Consider the following 18,795-nt stretch of genomic DNA (forward strand, 5'->3'; position numbering starts at 1 on the left):
AAACAAATGCTTCCGCACAAGTAACTACCCTGGGTACCAGACACACTATAGATAAAATAAAATTATCATTTCATTTTATATTATATTTTATTTTATATTTTTTTATATAGTGAGTCTGGTACCCAGGGTAACAAGAAACATGCTCCATTTTACGATGTGGTAAAAACACCAAATCTCTGTATTGTAAACTCTATTTCAATACAGAACATATGCAAAGTGAAGATACAATAGAACAACCAGTCGAAGCTTGAATTATCATGCAGGTTGGGTATTTCAAAGCAATTAATGTAGCTTGTCTTGCTTTTTAAGTAAATTTGTTAAAGTTTGCTAGTATTGCAGATGGTGTCGTCGTTGTAGCAAGTATGAGTGCCAGCTTTTTTACATCTTGTCTCTTATTCCTCAGGTGAGTAGTACAGTGTTTCTAACTGGGTCTAGTCCCACTCAACCACCATGCCTCTTACAGCAGCTATGGATATATAAGGGGGTTTAGGAGCCTGCAGCTAATTGTATCATTCTAAGAAAACACTTCTGATTTGCTGCGTGAGTTGATTCGAAAAGCGTGAAAATCTGCTGTTTGACAATTTTATACCATTACCAAACCTAGTCCTTCACTGGCTCTCCATTGACCGCTGTCCAAGGCCAAGGCAATGTTCCATTGAGTGTCATATATGATGATTCGCAAAAAAGATAACCATAGACATTGAAGGATAATTAACAACAAGTGAACTTTCAGCAAGTGAATTATTAGCAGAAACGACTACTACCTCGATTAGTGGGCCTATCACCGGAGAAGTAGCTGTAAAAGTTTTGCCGTGTAGATTCCCTTGCAAGCTACGCTGGCTTTCTAGCAACAACCTTCTAGGGTGTGTCACACTCTTTGCTAGGGTGTGACACATTCTTGAAACAAACCTGTTTAAAATGGGAGGTGTTTGACAAAGGGGCTCTTAATTGACAGATTTTTAGAGGTACGAACCAGTATTTGTGCGAAGGTCCGTTGGCTTTCAAAATTTTCTTAAATCGCCTTGCTCTTGGTTTTTAGCATGTTTAGTCCCCCCCCCCTCAAAGCGTTTTGGCCCACTTAGTTTGTAATATGTTCCGTGGTCCTTGTTTACCAGCCAGACGAAAGAAAGTTTTGAGAAAAAGGTTTCTTGAGGAAAATGAAAATGAAATGTCAGGTTCATATGATGCAATTATAATTGTTTTGAATAAATGCTGTGAAGTGCAAAGAGAAGGAGATTACCTTGTGATGCGAGTACTATTCGTCCAAATCAGTTTTACATCCATTTTATCATGCATTTCTTTTTCACAGCTTTCTTTCAAGCATCAATCTGGCTTTGTGCTGGATTTTACGACTTCCTTGCAAAACAGAGGCGAATTTCACCATATCAGCAGTTGGGTATGCCCTAGAGCACAACGTATTGATGAAACTGACGCTTCCTCTGGATGAATGCAGGGAAAATTGCATTTATACAGCTCACTGCAAATCTTTCAATTATAAGCAATCTGGACTCGAAAATTGCGAGCTGAACAGTGAGACAAATGTAACGAAACCAACCAATCTGGTTCAAAAAAGTGACTGGACATACTTCGCAACAAACCAGTTTACAAGGACTGTGAGTATCAAATATCAATAATTTTATTTCCAATATATTTTTCTTAAATAGTAGCTTCATTCGAATAACACTCGTATTTTTTTTTAATTCAGATAGGATCTCTATGCCAGAAACTTAGGCCCTGCAGTGCACAGCAATTCTGTATTGACGACTGTGCATGCCCGGGTTATCGTTGTGTCCGTTGTGCGCAGGCTTATGAAGCCTCCTTTGGATGGTTTGACTCAAGCAAATGTGAGTACAGTTATTCTTTATTGTAAAGTTTCCTTGCTGTCATTTGTTTTGTCGAGCTAATTCTCTACTGGCAAGGACTTCCTTTGAAATCATGCGTGGCATTCCACAGTTCTGATTATCAAATAGAACATTACAGTCTCATGTTTCTTGATGTTGGATTTAATGACGAAAATTTTGAATTTTCTTTAACTTTGCGATATTTTAGTTCAGCCATCTTGCAAAAGCATTCAAGCTTCGGGCATCACAACAAGTGGAAGTTATTCGCTTGATGGCATTGGAAATCACTACTGCATGATGGGTGGCGACTGTGGACCAGGAGGTTGGACACTAGCAATGAAGCTTGATGGGGCAACGGTTAGTTAAGTACCAAATCTAAAGAGCATATTGCGAATATCGACATTACATCTATTGGAAAATAGTACTTACTGTTCAAATAACGAGCACGATTGAACATGATTGACGTAGTATGACAGGCTCAATAATGATTTCATAGATAAAATCAAGTATTTGTAAATAATATCAGTTAAAATATAAGAGCAGATTCTTTGACACTGGTAATAGGAAAATGAAAAAGACTACTATGTCTTGATAAGATAACAGAATATATCATGCTTCGAAAAGTTTGATATAAATGTATACTCATTCTTCGTACCAAACGATAGCAAGACTAAACACTATATTCAAGAGACTTCCACCTGATCTAACTCTCTATTTCCGTTTATCATGAACTTGAGTAAAGCCATTTCCAGAGCCAATCTACAATTCTCGAATACAATATTATGTTTACTTTATCAACAGAATATTTTCCACGCAGCCTCAGCGTTTTGGGCCAATGAAGACTTGTACAACTCTGCATCAACAGACCTCAATGATGGAAATGCCAAGTTCAATGCATTTAGCAGAATAGGCTTCGATTATGTGTGCATCGGAATGAAGTCTAAGGGTGACGCAATAGAGAACATCAAGTGGCTAAAGATACCAAAATCTTCATGTTCTTTGTTCGAGATCTTTGCACCTGGTGAAAGCTCATTTACGAATATCGCTATTGAAAAATGGAAGGTTTTGGTACCACAAAACGGCAACCCCCTGCAAGGTAACTGCAATAGGCAAGGATTCAACATTAAAACAGATAATCAACAAAGTATTTTCGGTAGAATCGGCATAATGGGTAACAATGAAAATGAATGTATCTCGCCAGATTCTGGAATTGGAGTGGGTCTAGATGGACGTATTGATACAACTTACAGTGGAACTCGCCATGCCAAAAATCAGGCTTACATTTTCATCCAATAGTGTTGTGTCTAAGTGATTTTGGATGTCGTGCACTTTTGCATAGTAAGAAACTCTTGTTGATGTTTGCCCATGCTTTGCCAAACCTTTTACCCAACGTTCTTTTATACAAAAGATATTTTATCCTCTGAATATTACAAAACATAAAACAAACATAGAAGATTTTGAATTGTTGTTATTTTAGTAAGTAGCCCAATCAATAAAACGTTTCTATTCAGTTAACACTGCAAGAATTTTCTCAAAGATATTCCAATGGGCGTTAATTACAGAAAATATGATTCTCCGAGGTAATAAATAATGGCGGGGGGGGGGGGGGGGGGGCAGGCGTTGGCTCAAATGAATGGGAATCATAGCCAAGTCTAAAGTTTGAACTTTTAGAGGAGAAGTATTGTTTGAAGTAATTACATCGACATATTGAATTTCGATAATTCAGTCGAACATTTGTCGATGAAACAGTGGGACTGAGTTTAAAAAACGATACATTCATTTCTGATCTAGGAGTGAAGATAGATAGCATCATAGGATTTTTATCTTATAATATTCCTAGTTGTCTTGGTTCAATTGTTATTACATCTTCATTTACCAGTTTCTGGTCAATTTTAGGTTTTTTTTAATTTTGCCACTTTGCTCGAAGCTTTGTAAAATTTCTTTGTGTTGATTTATTTCACTATTCGCATATTTTCAGAAAGCTACTTTAAAGGCAATCTGTCTCGTTTTGGATTGGTTAACGAGAACAATAGCTGTAACAATAGCCTAAACACGATTCCAGCGCTCCGCCATATTTTTTACAATGCGAAAAATTAAAGGGAGATTGGAAACAATAACAATCTCTTTGTTCTTATAACTAATCAACGTCGTGACAGATCGCCTTCAAGCTTGATAAATTCGATTGAGACGATTTTAGTTTACCAATGTTGGCATGTAAATACTCTAAGTCAAATTAGTGTATTTATGCATTTAGTTTATTGAGTCCTATTTGCACTAAGGATGATTTCAGAATTTTTTGGTTCATATTGCACTCGATTAACAAAAATTGACAAGCATACGTCTATTTCTATTGTGGATTCTACTCTATAAAGTATTTATAATTTCCGCTTCCTATTCATGATGTCACTTTTATGCTTGACAGGCTCCATAACACAGTGTTATGGGACATTGGACAAAAAATTTCGAATGATGACGTATTAGAAATACCTTTTTTTAATACTTTTGTATTGTTTCTTGATAGCCTTGAAATAAAAGCCAATATATTTTGTAAAAAAATATTACTCGGAATGACAAAGCCACCTAAGCGGATTATTCTCTTTCTTATAATAATATTAATAATAATATTTATTATAGTAACATCTATACAGGGTAAGGCATTTTCAATACCACGACCCCCCTGTTTGAAAGAAAAAAGTAACTCATCAAAATACAGAGGAAAAGACTAAAATGTCTCTCAACATTTCTTTATAAATGAAGATTGAGGAGAACGAACATGAGGAGAACCTCTTCATTGAGGAGAACGTGAGGAAAAAAAATGTCATGATTCTCCTGTGCAGTAACCGCTGATTTGACTGAGCATTCATGGCAACTCTGCTAGTTACCTGTTACCAAGCCGCTAGTTTCCTACATAAATTACAAAAAGAAATGGCGGATACAGAGCATAAGGCTACGTTCACACTACTCCGTAATCGTTTCGCTCCGTTTTCGTTGATGAAAACGCTGTCCGTTCATATTTATCTGTTTTCATATGAATTCGATTTGAATACGGTAAGTGTTCACATTACTCCAACAAAAACGCTATTGGTGGCCTCATTTTTGAAAAGAGGCGTTCACGAATCCTCAACAAATTGGCGTCATTATGAATGAAATTAAATAAAAGCAAATCGTGAATAAAAGCAAAGCAAAACTTTGTTGTAACAGTTACCAGTCCATTGTGAATTCTCAATTTCGAAATTTTTTAGATTTGGTGTGCTACAAAACGCGTAATTTGTTGCCGATGTTAGCGTATTCAAATGTCTCCGTTTTTGGTGTTCACACTGAAAACGGAGCGTATTCAATACGCACAGTATTCGAAAGTATCCGTTTTCATTAGCGTTTTCAAACGACTCCGTTTTAATAGCAGAGTAGTGTGAACGCAAGGCAAAAACGGATTAGATTGACTCCGTTTTCATTTGAAAACGGAGTAGTGTGAACAAAACGCGTAATTTGTTGCCGATGTTAGCGAATTCAAATGTCTCCGTTTTTGGTGTTCACACTGAAAACGGAGCGTATTCAATACGCACAGTATTCGAAAGTATCCGTTTTCATTAGCGTTTTCAAACGACTCCGTTTTAATAGCAGAGTAGTGTGAGCGCAAGGCAAAAACGGATTAGATTGACTCCGTTTTCATTTGAAAACGGAGTAGTGTGAACGGGCCCTAAGTATGCTGGTGATGGCAATCAGCATCAAATGTCATCTATTCATGATCATTCTAATGTTTGCGGCCGGCATTTTGAAGCTTTGAATAACTTCTTGATTGCCGCGTTTTTTTGAGCTTTGGTTGAAGCACAGCGCACAGGTGTGAACAAAGTGAATGCAGAAACGTAAGAAGCAGGATGGCTATCTTGAAATATGGAATGTGGAATATTGGAATGTTGGAATGTAAATTTATATAACTATATAACGACATGCTAACAAGCATATTTGTGTTACCTTGCAAAGGATAACTTTCTTCTATTCACATTCCAACATTCCAACATTCCACATTCCATGTTTTCAAGATGGCCGAAGCAGGTTAGTCGTCGACTTCCCTGAATCTTATAAGAATAACAACAAGTATGAAACAGGCTAAAATACTTAAACAAGCCGTCTAGAACAAGCTATTAAAGACTCATTGCTAATAATGGGCCTTTGCGAGCGTGGTGACGATCCAAACAATGGCAGTAAACTTCTACGGATTAACCAAAGTTGATTTCAGACTGTGTAGGCATTAGATACGTTACTGTCTCAATGCTAAATAAAATTCAAGTGTTAAGTGGAAAATGTTCCTTATGTTGATGATTCTTTCACTCACTGCCCTACCTAGTAAAATCATTACTGCTTCTATAGAAATATAGTTTTCTGAAAGCAACCCTAAATTCTTTGATGGAAATGAAAGTAGAAGATCTCAACAATCAAAGTAGACCGAAGCGTGTGCTAGAGTTCCAAAGTTATCAGTCGCCAGAAGACAACAAAGTCTTTTGCATATTTCCCTGGAAATTCTTCCTGTTGCAGAATGGAAAATCTTTCTAGCAATGCGTTAATGTCAACCGAAATATACTAAAGTGGCTTAAGCTTTGTCATCTGCCAATCAAGATTGATAAGCGTAATACCACTCTGAAATTTAAATAGATGGATGTCTATTCCCTAAGATTTCACCATAGACTTGTTTTCGTTGTTAGCATATTAAGGAAAGCGATTTGTCGTGCTCAAAGTAACACCCTGCAAGTAACTGGGGCCCTTCGCCAGGAACCTTTCGATCCTTGCTTTGAAATCCATGCATACAGTAAGCCTCTCTATTTCACGGGGTAAGTAGTCGTGGCCTGGCTAATGCCGATTTTTGTTGTTAAGGATTCATTTTGGTTCATTGACAGCTTTGATGATGAAACAAAAACACCTGCTTGTATACAACCTATCAATTACGATATGTGTACTAATTGTATAGTTTACGAAGGGTGTATTTACTCTCGACGTACTTTTAGATTAATTATTCAATAGTTTTTTCTAAAAGCAAGAGGTATTCTTCGATGCATCAAGGCTCAATCCAGAAACACCGATTCTGCCAGGGAAAAATGGATTTCTTTTTCGTCAGACTTTGCATCTGGTTGATAAGGTAGGCACAATGATACTTTTAACAATTATCCAAATACCTAGGTTTCTGGTCAAAGATTGCCAGGTCAGGCTTTGGCATACTTTTAATTGATATCCAAATAGCCAGGCATCTAACCAAAGGTGGCTAGGTCATGTTTTGCCAAACTTGTAGAAGTTTTCCAAATAGCCAAGCATCTATTAGCGGATGACCAGGTCATGCTTCGCCTTTAGCTATTTTTGGAAACCTATCAGAAAGCTTAAAAGTAGGATTTACTTAATTTGAAGGTGTAAAGATAATGAAATGCTTGAACAGATAAGAAAAAGAACCCATCTGTGACATTTAAAAAGCTTACAAAAAGAAAAAAAAATATTTTGGAAACCTTCAATGATATTCTAGAAACTTAATGATTCTAAAAGAGAATGATTTTAGGGGTGCCGCTCTGTAACTTTCCGCTCAGTAAATAGCTTAAACCTTGGTGAGGCTCATCAGTAATGTTTTAGAAGAAGAAAGCATTCATTTTTGTGGTGCTTCTGATTTACTGGCTCACTACATAGCTCATTTTCTTCCCACTGAGGTGCGTGGTGCAAGACATTTGCACTAGAGACCTCAAATGGGCCTCAAGGATGACGTCAGATTTCGTAGGCCATAGTCGCTTGGTCTTCTTAAAACCGAAAAGTTTTCCCTCGTTCACAATTTCTCGACTGGCTAACGAAGTTATCAGTATTTTTCCAACGAAGCATTGTTCCTTTTTGACACAAAAAACGGCCAAACCAAACATCTCAGGAACTATGCAATTCATATGCGAAAAAATTTAATTGTTCGCGATACCATGATGGAAATTCCAGTCTCTCAGGTGGGGCAAACCAGCGAAACATTAACGTTGGTTAGGGGCCACCCTCTATTCTTTTGGCCATGAAACTTCTTTAGAATAGAGAAAAATACTTCAAGAATGAAAGTATGAATTTCGTTGACTAAAAATGGACCTTGTTTGAGCTACAGAGGTATTATACAAATCTCCATGATATAGGCCGCAATTGTGTTTGTTGCAGTTTTATGCCCCACTTTTGTCATGGCGCGCGATCTCCGAGAGGGTCTATTTACAAGGCGCCGTAAAGGGCCTTAAAAACAGAGACTGCTTCAAATTCATAAAAGTAGATATGCTTATCTTGCTTACAATTACAAACAAAGCAAGAAGGAAAGGAAAAGACGTACTCTGCAAAAGGCAACAGGAGGGACATATTGGTCAAAAGGCGAAGAGCGAGATTTACTCTGCAAAAGGCAAAAAAGGAGATATTCACTCATTTTTTATAAGAAACAAAGGTCGATGTTTAGTACTCCAGGTTCTTAATTATGATGTCATAAAATGTTCGTGACCTTTTTATCACGTCAAGAGATTTGCTTCCGTTCCGATGCTGTATTTAGATGTGGGAAGTACATTTTTATCCCTCGTGTCTTAAGTTCTAGGCCAACAGGGCAATCTTGTTCTTGGATTTTACAAAATTTCGTTGTTCTCAGTTTTATCACGATTTAATAGTTTCTCAATTTTTTGATTCGAGTACTGGAGTTTCTTAATTTTTTCTGACTGTCCAGTACTCGTTTCTTATAGCCAGTTTCTTATAAGAAAATGAGTGTACTCTGTAGAGAAAGAGATTTACTCCAAAAGGCACACTGGGAGACACATACTGGTCAAAAGACAAAGAAAGAGATTTACTAGCTACTCCTCAGGACACACTGCTCGGATATGGATGCTCAACGTCCAGTTAATTAGGCTGTTATGACTCGGTTTTGATTACCTAGAATATAGTCTACCAGGATTCTAAATTAATATTTAATAATGTTTTACGAATTCCTTCTATGAAAAAGACAATACAGCCTTTTAACAAGACACCTGCACAATAATTGTATCTATTGAATCGCATAAATACAATGTTCTGAATGCCTTTAGAAATACCGCACTCTAATGGTATTGAAATTATAATTAATAATAAACTAATTGATTCAAAAGATTCAATTTTTCACAAGTAATGCTATTCATTAATGGTGAATTATATCGGGGGGCAAATCACTCTAAGAAAATCTCGTACACTATTTATGAAAATCCTATTGTTTTATCTGGAAATCCCCAAAAATCCTTTAGGAAAAATATCGTACGGTAATTTGCAAGAGTGAATCGTCCCTCGAATTATATAACCATTCCTAGTGTAGGCATTAAGTTGAAATGGAAACTAGGCTTTATTTACTAACTTCCTGTCACATTGGGCCAATGGCAACAACCGACGTGCAAAAATATTTCCATCAGGAACAACACTTCTATTGTTCATGCCTCTCCATAAATTTCAGAAATCCTTTGCTTCAAGAGATAAATTCCTTTTGTTCTTATCATTCTCAAACTATGGTGTTCCTCTAATAGTTCTCTCTGTTCTACAATGTTGCTTTTATTCTTTCTAACCTGCATATCCCTTCGTTTAAAAATCATAAATTTTTAAGGCAATCCTTTCTTCCTCAGTTTTATAATTGTCTTTTGTTTTTTAGCTTATATTTGAGAAATCTTTATAATCTCGAGCTTTTGATCCAAATGTTCTAATATTTAAAGCATTTTGAAGGCCTCGAAAAGGAGGGGACTACTTAACATTAAACCAATAATAGGCCCCCAACAAGACCGTAATAGACACACATGAGGAGCATAGAATATGTGTAACATTACGCGTAACGCTTTAAAATTGTAGCATTAAATTTATAAACAATAACTAAACAAGTAAAACCTCATTTCTGGTTTAATTCTAAGAAAAACCGATCCTTTCAATCTTTAGTTAATATATTATTAAATTATTGATAAAATTACCTTATTTCTTATATTTAGAAACCATTAAAGTGTTGACATATCATTCTAAATCCTTGATTCCTTGAAAAGTTTGGCTTGAAAAATTAAATATGGTCATAGTATTACTATATCATGACATTAACTATACAAGGCAAACCATTACTTGTTTTTTAAAGCTGTTTGAGTATTATGGCAAATAATATAAGCAGAAATTTAAGCTTGGTCGCTTTCAAAGGTAGAAATAACATCTTACAGAAGAATGGCATTTAGCTTTAATAAACATACTTCAAGGATACCAGAAAGCTTTTGATGTATAACCTTTAAACCAAGTTGCGAACCTACCACTGACTAATACAAATTATTTCATCTAAAAGTGAAGAAGGGCAAATTTAATGCAAAGGACTAACTTTGCTGCTAAAATATACGTAGGGCAAGGTGATAGCCTTCCTAACAACCATTATTTAAACCTGAAAGGTAAGGAGATGCAATATATTAGATTTTCTATCTTTCTATGCAGCATACTATCCAGTGTTAATCTTGCTATGTGCTGGATTTTACGACTTCCTTGCAAAACAGAGGCGAATTTCACCATATCAGCAGTTGGGTATGCCCTAGAGCACAACGTATTGATGAAACTGACGCTTCCTCTGGATGAATGCAGGGAAAATTGCATTTATACAGCTTACTGCAAATCTTTCAATTATAAGCAATCTGGACTCGAAAATTGCGAGCTGAACAGTGAGACAAATGTAACGAAACCAACCAATCTGGTTCAAAAAAGTAACTGGACATACTTCGCAACAAACCAGTTTACAAGAGCAGTGAGTATCAAATACCAATAGTATTATTTACAATGTCCATAACCTTAAATTGTACCTTTTATGACTGAGTACAAGGCAGTTACATTTTAAAAGCGCTAAATTTTTGGAATTAATTTTTGCGGACGAAGCAAGATAGGATATTCACCACTTAAACCATAGCGTTTTAGTAGAAATCATGAATTTCGCGAGAAAAACATTTCTATATAACTGAGGTTCATTCTTTCTTCCTTTCTATTCTTTTCTCAATTCTAAGTATCTACGCTTGGTGACCTCTCAGAACTAATGTCTGTTTTGAACGGACATAACAAAACTTCAAATTCATAGAAATTCTACTTGCAAATAAACTAAACTACACACATTTTAATCAATATCTTAAAAGACAATAATGATAGTTATACGTTTCTAAAAGATATAAATACTTCTTAAGTATACGAAAGTAAACAACTGAAACCAATTTGCAAATTTTTCCCGCAAAACCAACCAAAAACAAAACCAGCACAACAACGAATAAAAATAGAAATTCTTTATACATAATCATTTGTCGTCAAATACTCCACAAGGGTCAAAAGCAAAGTTCTCTGGATATTCAGCGAGAAATTATATTAGCAAGTTTGTATTTCATCAGGATCTTGTTATTGTTCTGCGATTATCTCGGGGAAAGATATCAGTTCTATCCTGGCGTCCTTGGTGCGGCGGTGGACCAATGCACCTATAGCTGAGCTGGTCTTAGTTTCTCATCATTACGTTTATCCTAATTTGAACATTTCACTATATTCACTATTTCACAGTCACTATTTTCCGATTCGTTAGAGACACGATATGTGATTTATTCAGAGACTTTGACATCCAGCTGGCTTTTATTGGCAATCCTCTGACTCGTCATTACTTTCGTAAGCTTTAATGAATTTTGTACAATCGACATGAATTGCAGTATAAATGATTAGCCTGTGCTCAAGACCCCTAACTTAAAAGTAGAGGGTCTGTGTGACCGAGAGCATACTGTGTACGAGGATTGAATTGGATTGTTTGCATAATTATCACAGGTCGATGTAATCATGCAAGAAGAATCGCTAATTTTTTGATGATGTAGATTTGTTTGTTAGAAGAATATGTTGCGCAGCTATTTGATGTTGAAAATCTTTGTTGTGACATTTATTGGTTCTGACCAAAACAGAATATTAAAGGTCTGTGGGCATTTTACAGCGGTTGATGGGATCTACCGCAGCAATCGAAGTATAATTGACTTGGCAAGCAACCGATTTGCTTTGAGTAGACATTTGGTTTTGCATGGTAGAAGGTAGCTATTTACTAATTTGGCTTGAATATAATGTAAAGAATGTTTTTGGGGACAAGATCTGGTGGATTCGATAATGAAAAGCATGACTTTCGGAGTAGCGATAAGAAATGGAAACCGAAAAGTAGAAAAGACGCTTTGGCTTCAAGCGGTAGAAAATGATCCCTGCTTATAAACGCAAGTTTACAGACAATGGAAGACTAGTGAAACAGTTATCATTGATCCGGACAAGGCTGCCTAACTGAGTGGACTAATTTTTCTAGCAATGTGAGGCAGTAGGCCTAGGCCTAGGCCTTGTACTTTTCATCAATTCTATTCATCATGATAGCGAGTGCTGTGCTATAAACACGTCTTCTAAGTTTGTTGTTTTTAATTAGAAATTCTGATGTTTAAAAATGATTTTGTAATGCTCATTAACACATAGGGGAGAGTTATCAACAACAAGCGTGTGTTTTGATAGAAATTCGTTCACCGGTTTTGAAGTGTTTCCATCCTCGCGCCGGGTGACAATTATCTAGGCATCATGATATATTCAAGGCTTTCAGGCCTCATTGTGACATTTTCTGACATAATAAAAAGAAACTTAGAATTTGCACTCAAATGCCGCATAATTCTTTGATTACTAGGAGGTTAGCAAATGCTTTCTCCCTCCACTTACAAGTTGAGTTTTCGGGCTATGGAAGGAAGACATCGGTTGACTGTGGAGAAGACCGTGGTGAAGGGGGAGGGCTGGGGGCTTAACCCTCCCCATCTCTTTTTGTCAAAAATGCAAAAATATAAAAAATCAAGCACCAATCAAGCCACTTTTAATTAGCCTGTGTTCCAGAGGGGACTGGAACACAGGACTTGGTCATTTTTTAGACGCCTCACAATTCTTAACGCTCTTCGCTGCATGTTCAATGGCTGATTCTAAGTTCAAGTGTATTTTGGTAAGAACATTCTTCTCAGGTATTTCTCTTCCTGGCTTTTTGGAGAATGTAGTATAATAGCGAGAAAATAGTTTTTTTAGATCTCTGGCAAGCAGGGTAATTTTTTCAGAAGTTTCCTGCGTTTCAGTTTCTATAAATAGGCCTAATTATACAAATGTTATAACTATAATAGGCCTAATTCAAATGAAATAGGGACTTTGGTTTTTAACAGTTATCGTAGCATCTTTTTTACAATTAGTATTCACTATTCTTTCACTTAATATCCTTGTAATATTTAGACTCTAATGTTTTAATATTCTTGTTATGTTCTTACACGGCCTGTGGATGAGCCGGTATTTTTTAGACACTAATACTTTAAAAATGACTTTGAAAAAGCAAACATTTAGAACACACTTAAGCTTTTCGTCTAACAGTCCTCAACAAACCCAATCTCAACAGTCATGTGCTCGCGTTTCTGATTGACCTTATTTCAATCCACAACTGGGAATTTACATTTCCTAACGTAAAGTTTTTGGTCTATGTTCTGACATTATATACTCTGAAGAGTGGCAGACAAAAGCTCGAGTATGTTCTAAAAAGTTTGATTCTTTCAAAGCAATTTTTGAGTTTGTACCACAAAAAGATTGTCTAATGCTTTACTTTCCTTGTTATGTTTTCACACGGCTTTGTGGAGGAGTATTTTGGTATCCATTCATTTTGATTTTCTGATAGCAAGAGACTTTTTACTTATAATATCTTTTTTACAACCTAAAATTATGTACATACATAATACATGTAACACAATCTAACTTATCCTGGTTTAAGATATAGCATTCCAATTTTTTCCTTAGATAGTGGCACTTTTATTCTAATGATACTCGCATCTGTTTTAAAATTCAGATTGGATCACTATGCCAGAAACTTAGGCCCTGCAGTGCACAGCAATTCTGTATTGACGACTGTGCATGCCCGGGTTATCGTTGTGTCCGTTGTGCGCAGGCTTATGAAGCCTCCTTTGGATGGTTTGACTCAAGCAAATGTGAGTACAGTTATTCTTTATTGTAAAGTTTCCTTGCTGTCATTTGTTTTGTCGAGCTAATTCTCTACTGGCAAGGACTTCCTTTGAAATCATGCGTGGCATTCCACAGTTCTGATTATCAAATAGAACCTTATAGCCTCATGTTTCTTGATGCTGGGCTCAATGACGAAAATTTTGAATTTTCTTTAACTTTGCGATATTTTAGTTCAGCCATCTTGCAAAAGCATTCAAGCTTCGGGCATCACAACAAGTGGAAGTTATTCGCTTGATGGCATTGGAAATCACTACTGCATGATGGGTGGCGACTGTGGACCAGGAGGTTGGACACTAGCAATGAAGCTTGATGGGGAAACGGTTCGTTAAGTGCCAATTTTTTTCAACATAATGTTGAAAGTGGTCTATTTGCCTTTCGTGAATAACTTTATAAGACTGACAATTTTTAAAATTTACAGTAAATAATTTTAAGACAACTTTTCTTCATTTGACTTTCATCAAGAACAAGCATGTACAAAAGTTGAATTGAGCCTTGAATGCTAATTTTGATCAAATAAAAGTTACTATGCAGCTGTTTACATGCTGTCATTTTAGGATTACATTTAGAAAAATACTCAGACAATGTGTTTTGAGGAGATTCAAAGTACTTGGTGTTGTAGAAAGAAAAGGACCATTTTCTGCAAACGATTTGGAAAAACATAGCCAAAAAAATGATTTTTGCAATTTTCAGCATGATGAAGTAGAGCTGAGCATTCTAGCTTTAAAGGTACTGCATCCCTGTCAGTTAAAATTGTCAGCGTAGTAACTATATTGCCAATTTTATAAACAGGATACTTTCAAAGCAGCCTCAGCGTTTTGGGCCAATGAAGACTTGTACAACTCTACATCAACAGACCTCAATGATGGAAATGCCAAGTTCAATGCATTTAGCAGAATAGGCTTCGATTATGTGTGCATCGGAATGAAGTCTAAGGGTGACGCAATAGAGAACATCAAGTGGCTAAAGATACCAAAATCTTCATGTTCTTTGTTCGAGATATTTGCACCTGGTGAAAGCTCATTTACGAATATCGCTATTCAAAAATGGAAGGTTTTGGTACCACAAAACGGCAACCCCCTGCAAGGTAACTGCAATAGGCAAGGATTCAACATTAAAAGGGATAATCAACAAAATATTTTTGCTAGAATCGGCATAATGGGTAACAACGAAAATGAATGTATCTCGCCAGATTCTGGAATTGGAGTGGGTCTAGATGGACATATTGGTGCAACTTACAGTGGAACTGCCTATGCCAAAATTCAGGCTTACATTTTCATCCAATGACATTTGAAGACCTTGGACCAAGTGTTCCAGCTTTCTCGTGATTAAGAAACAGGAGCAGAAACAGTTTCTTTTGATAATTTTCATGTTGGTAAATTGATAATTGATAGAAGAGGCTACTAAGACACTTTCTGCTTGCTTGGTATTGTAGCTTATACGCACTAGCACCATCGGTAGCACAGGGCTGTATTCGACCTGATTTAAGGAATCTTCAGAAATTGGTTTCAAAAAGGGTTGCGAAACCCTTGAAAGTATTAGGAATAACAGCTATTAGACTGGCATAACTAATTGAAACTGAATAAAAAAGATGTTTAAAACCCTAAATATACAACATCCAGAATCTGACTGATTGTAGAGCATCATAAGATAAGAGGACATTGAAAGTTTCAAAAAGCTAACAGAACATTAAGAAATACAAGGTTAAGGCGATGCACCTGAAGTTGTCACATAGAGAGTTCTAAAGTGTGGCATCATCTCTTTTTGACTTTTTTAATTCAGACCTCACAACCTAAAAGTCACCATGAAATACTTTGGAAGTTAACTGTGTTAGCAATCGGATGAGATATGGCCAACAAGGGGTGCCTATCCTGAAGGGCTGCAGGGAAGCTGCCCCAGCCCTCTTCCTGGAGGGGCAGAGGGGCAAGCACTGCCTAATCTTGTAGATAGTTGATGACTTGTTTGGCCCCTATCATTGTGTTAATTCCAATTAAAAATTAAAAAAATATAGAAAATTTCCTTTTTTTGCTGTTGACCTTTCATAAAGGAAAATTATTTTTCAGAAGAGAATAATAAACTTCAAAAACCAACGGCGTCTTATAAGATAATGACTTTTTTGCCCGTTGCCAGAACGAGAATGATACGCTTTTTTGCCTTAATATAAGAAACACGTTGCAGTAAACATTTATTTGATTTACCTCTGTTTTATATGATAATTTTTTTCCATGCTGCATTCTCGATGATTCTGCAACCATGGGGTTTTGAGACTAAGAGGACAATAAAAGCCAGCCCATTTATGATTTTCGTCTAATCAAAAATTTAGAATAATGATAAGGACATTTAATACCCACTTGCATGGATAATTTTGTCAAAATTATGCCTATGCGTAGAGCATTTTACTGAAAAAACCAAGCTGTATGGGTGGAGCAGATCAATGTCATTTATTTCATTTTGTACATCCCCAATCTCTCATAACTACTCTATTATGGTAGAGGGAAAAAAATTGTACTTTTTGCCCTCAGCACCAGCACTGCCCCTCCTGCCTTGATATTGTGCAGGCGCAGAGCTTATTCTAAGGCAAATTTCCAGCTTCACAAATCATTATAATATCTCTTGACGATATTCACCCTTTAAAGCCAGGTTTCTGTCAGAGCAAATGCAATGTAAGAGATCAACTTGTTACAGGTGTTGGCAGGCCTACCAAGAGTTTTGGTGGTTGAAGTGCAAAATCAGAAGTAGAGGCTCCTGCGAGCGAAGCGAGTAGAAAATTTATGCAGCTTCGCCCTTTAAATTAGCTAAAAATGCACTTCAAGATGTCTCTTGCAGTTATTTTCTTGAAACTGTGTAAAACCTTTTTTACTATTTCAGGCATATTTTGTTGTTACGTTTGGTTAAATCCCTTCTGGAAATGGAATTAATTACTTTATGTGGCCCTCTAAACCTCGAAGTCCTGATGCAATTTGCCCCCTCTGCCCACCTCTTGGCGGCCCTGTCATCTTTAATTTAATAATGTTGACACGTTAAATTGTATATATATGCATTCTAGTATTCATAATGTCAAATGACTTTGTCTGTCTGCAGTCTGCAACATCGACTTCAATAGAAAAGATGTTCCATTTGTGCTACCTGTTGCACAACCGCATTACGAGATATCTCTCACTCTGCAATTTACGAACATGCAATGGTGGCTCCTATTTTCTAGACAATGCCTTTATTAAGAAAGGGTTAAATCAGAATCTGTATGAAAATGATCAATTGCTAGTAATAAAAAATTTGGAAACTCCCTTTTCGTTTCAAATATATTTTCTTGAAGGTTTCGAAAGTCGTGTTATCAAAAGTCATGGATTGAAACTGAACTGAAATGGATATAATTAAGATATCTTATTCATGAAAATATTTCTCAATCATGAATTTCCTGAATCATAACAACTCTGGCCTGTCTCTTTGCAACGAGAATTTTCGCAAACCGTCGTCTTTCAATTATATATGATGTGAGTTTTTTTAAGCCCTCTGTACCCGTGGGCCCATGAATGCAACAGGGGCCCCAATATTTTTTCGAAAGTTTAATATGGTATCACACGGTTTCTCTTACACGAGTTTCTTATCATTGCGTAAATGCAGAATCTCAACCTGTGTAAGTTTCAGAAATTGATATGGATGATTCCATCAAAAACATTGCACCCTAACTTTACGAAAGAAAAGAAGGCTGCTCTACGCAACCTTATACATCTATCAAGAAATGTAAAATTATCAACATTACGACTTATTTTATAAATGGAATTGAAAGAGCAGTATAAACAAAACATAGTTTATACAAGGCTTTAAGTACTGAAAAATATTGTAAAGGTGAAGGTTATTGCGAGGTGATCGCTAGAAACAATTTCAGCATTGATGTTAATGTGCCATGCCCTTTCTTTGTGATGTTGGGCCAAGACGTGATGAGAATTCATTTACTGGACTCCTTTTTTATTCACAACTCCTAGCCGTCCCGATAAGTTCCGGTATCAAGACTATTTTACAACAACAGGATGCGAGCGATTTGTCCCGATCTGAAGAAAACCTGTCCGATTATGTTGCATGGGTAAAATTGCATCCTAGAGTGTATTTTTCAGCGAACTGAAATAACTCATATTTTAACTTTTTCTCACCCTTCTGTGGTAACTATGATGCCGCCTCGGGTAGTACGAAAATCAAGACGTTGTGTTATGATTGAGGACGTTTACTTGTCATAAAAAATTAGCAAAAATTCTAATTATTCATAAACATAGTAAAAAAATGTATTGTTCGACCCATTTAATAAGGCCCCGTTTACACGGGAACGGATAGATCCGTACCCAAGCTGGCTACGATAGGATCCGTACCTTTTCTGGGAGAGATCCGTCTCTTTTTGGGTACGATTCAAAAGCGAATCCATTTGGATCCGTACCTTCATCGGCGCCGTGTAAACGGGAAGATACGGATCCGCAAAGGCACGGCAGTAAAACGAGACTTTTACTGGGGTCAATGGAGGCTATTTCAATTGTACGCAATAAAGCAAAGCACTCTCCGTACAACAAAGAAACTACTCTCCCAGCCCTACTCTATTTTCCACAGTCGACAGCCTTTCTGAATCCTGTCTTCATCTTGTTTATTTTATTTTCGCATTTTCTTTTGTAACTTTTTCTTTATCCTGGCTATTCGGAAAGTTCTCTGTTGCTGTTTCTGGATAGGCCTCGAAAAATTTACGTAGAATGTATTCGTATTTCGACATAACAGTCTCCCAGTCTTCTCCATTTTGCATTTTAGCAGCTTTGTAATCCATAACTACTTTCATAAACAAAGCTGTCTCCTCGTCTGTCAATGTAAAAATGAACGCTTGTCGTTGCTTGCAAATGATGCCATCTTAGATATTCTCCCGCAAAAAAGAAAATTAACAATTATCTTGTCATTG

At 36.5% G+C, this 18,795-nt stretch overlaps 1 protein-coding gene across 1 annotated transcript; it reads left to right on the forward strand.

The window, feature by feature from the left end:
- The first annotated feature begins 269 nt into the window (after positions 1-269).
- On the forward strand, positions 270-16,930 carry LOC135695109 (uncharacterized). Its single transcript, XM_065214074.2, has 11 exons — positions 270-403; positions 1,310-1,613; positions 1,706-1,844; positions 2,050-2,198; positions 2,643-3,136; positions 4,476-4,490; positions 6,512-6,667; positions 10,290-10,593; positions 13,696-13,834; positions 14,040-14,188; positions 14,658-16,930. Exons 1-11 carry the CDS (start codon positions 363-365, stop codon positions 15,150-15,152), a joined length of 2,385 nt encoding a protein of 794 aa, XP_065070146.2. The 5' UTR covers positions 270-362; the 3' UTR covers positions 15,153-16,930.
- Positions 16,931-18,795: the final 1,865 nt, after the last annotated feature.

The sequence above is a fragment of the Rhopilema esculentum genome, chromosome 8 (assembly GCF_057945365.1).
Source record: "Rhopilema esculentum isolate cy_ngs chromosome 8, ASM5794536v1, whole genome shotgun sequence".
In the NCBI taxonomy this organism is placed as follows: Eukaryota; Metazoa; Cnidaria; class Scyphozoa; order Rhizostomeae; family Rhizostomatidae; genus Rhopilema; species Rhopilema esculentum.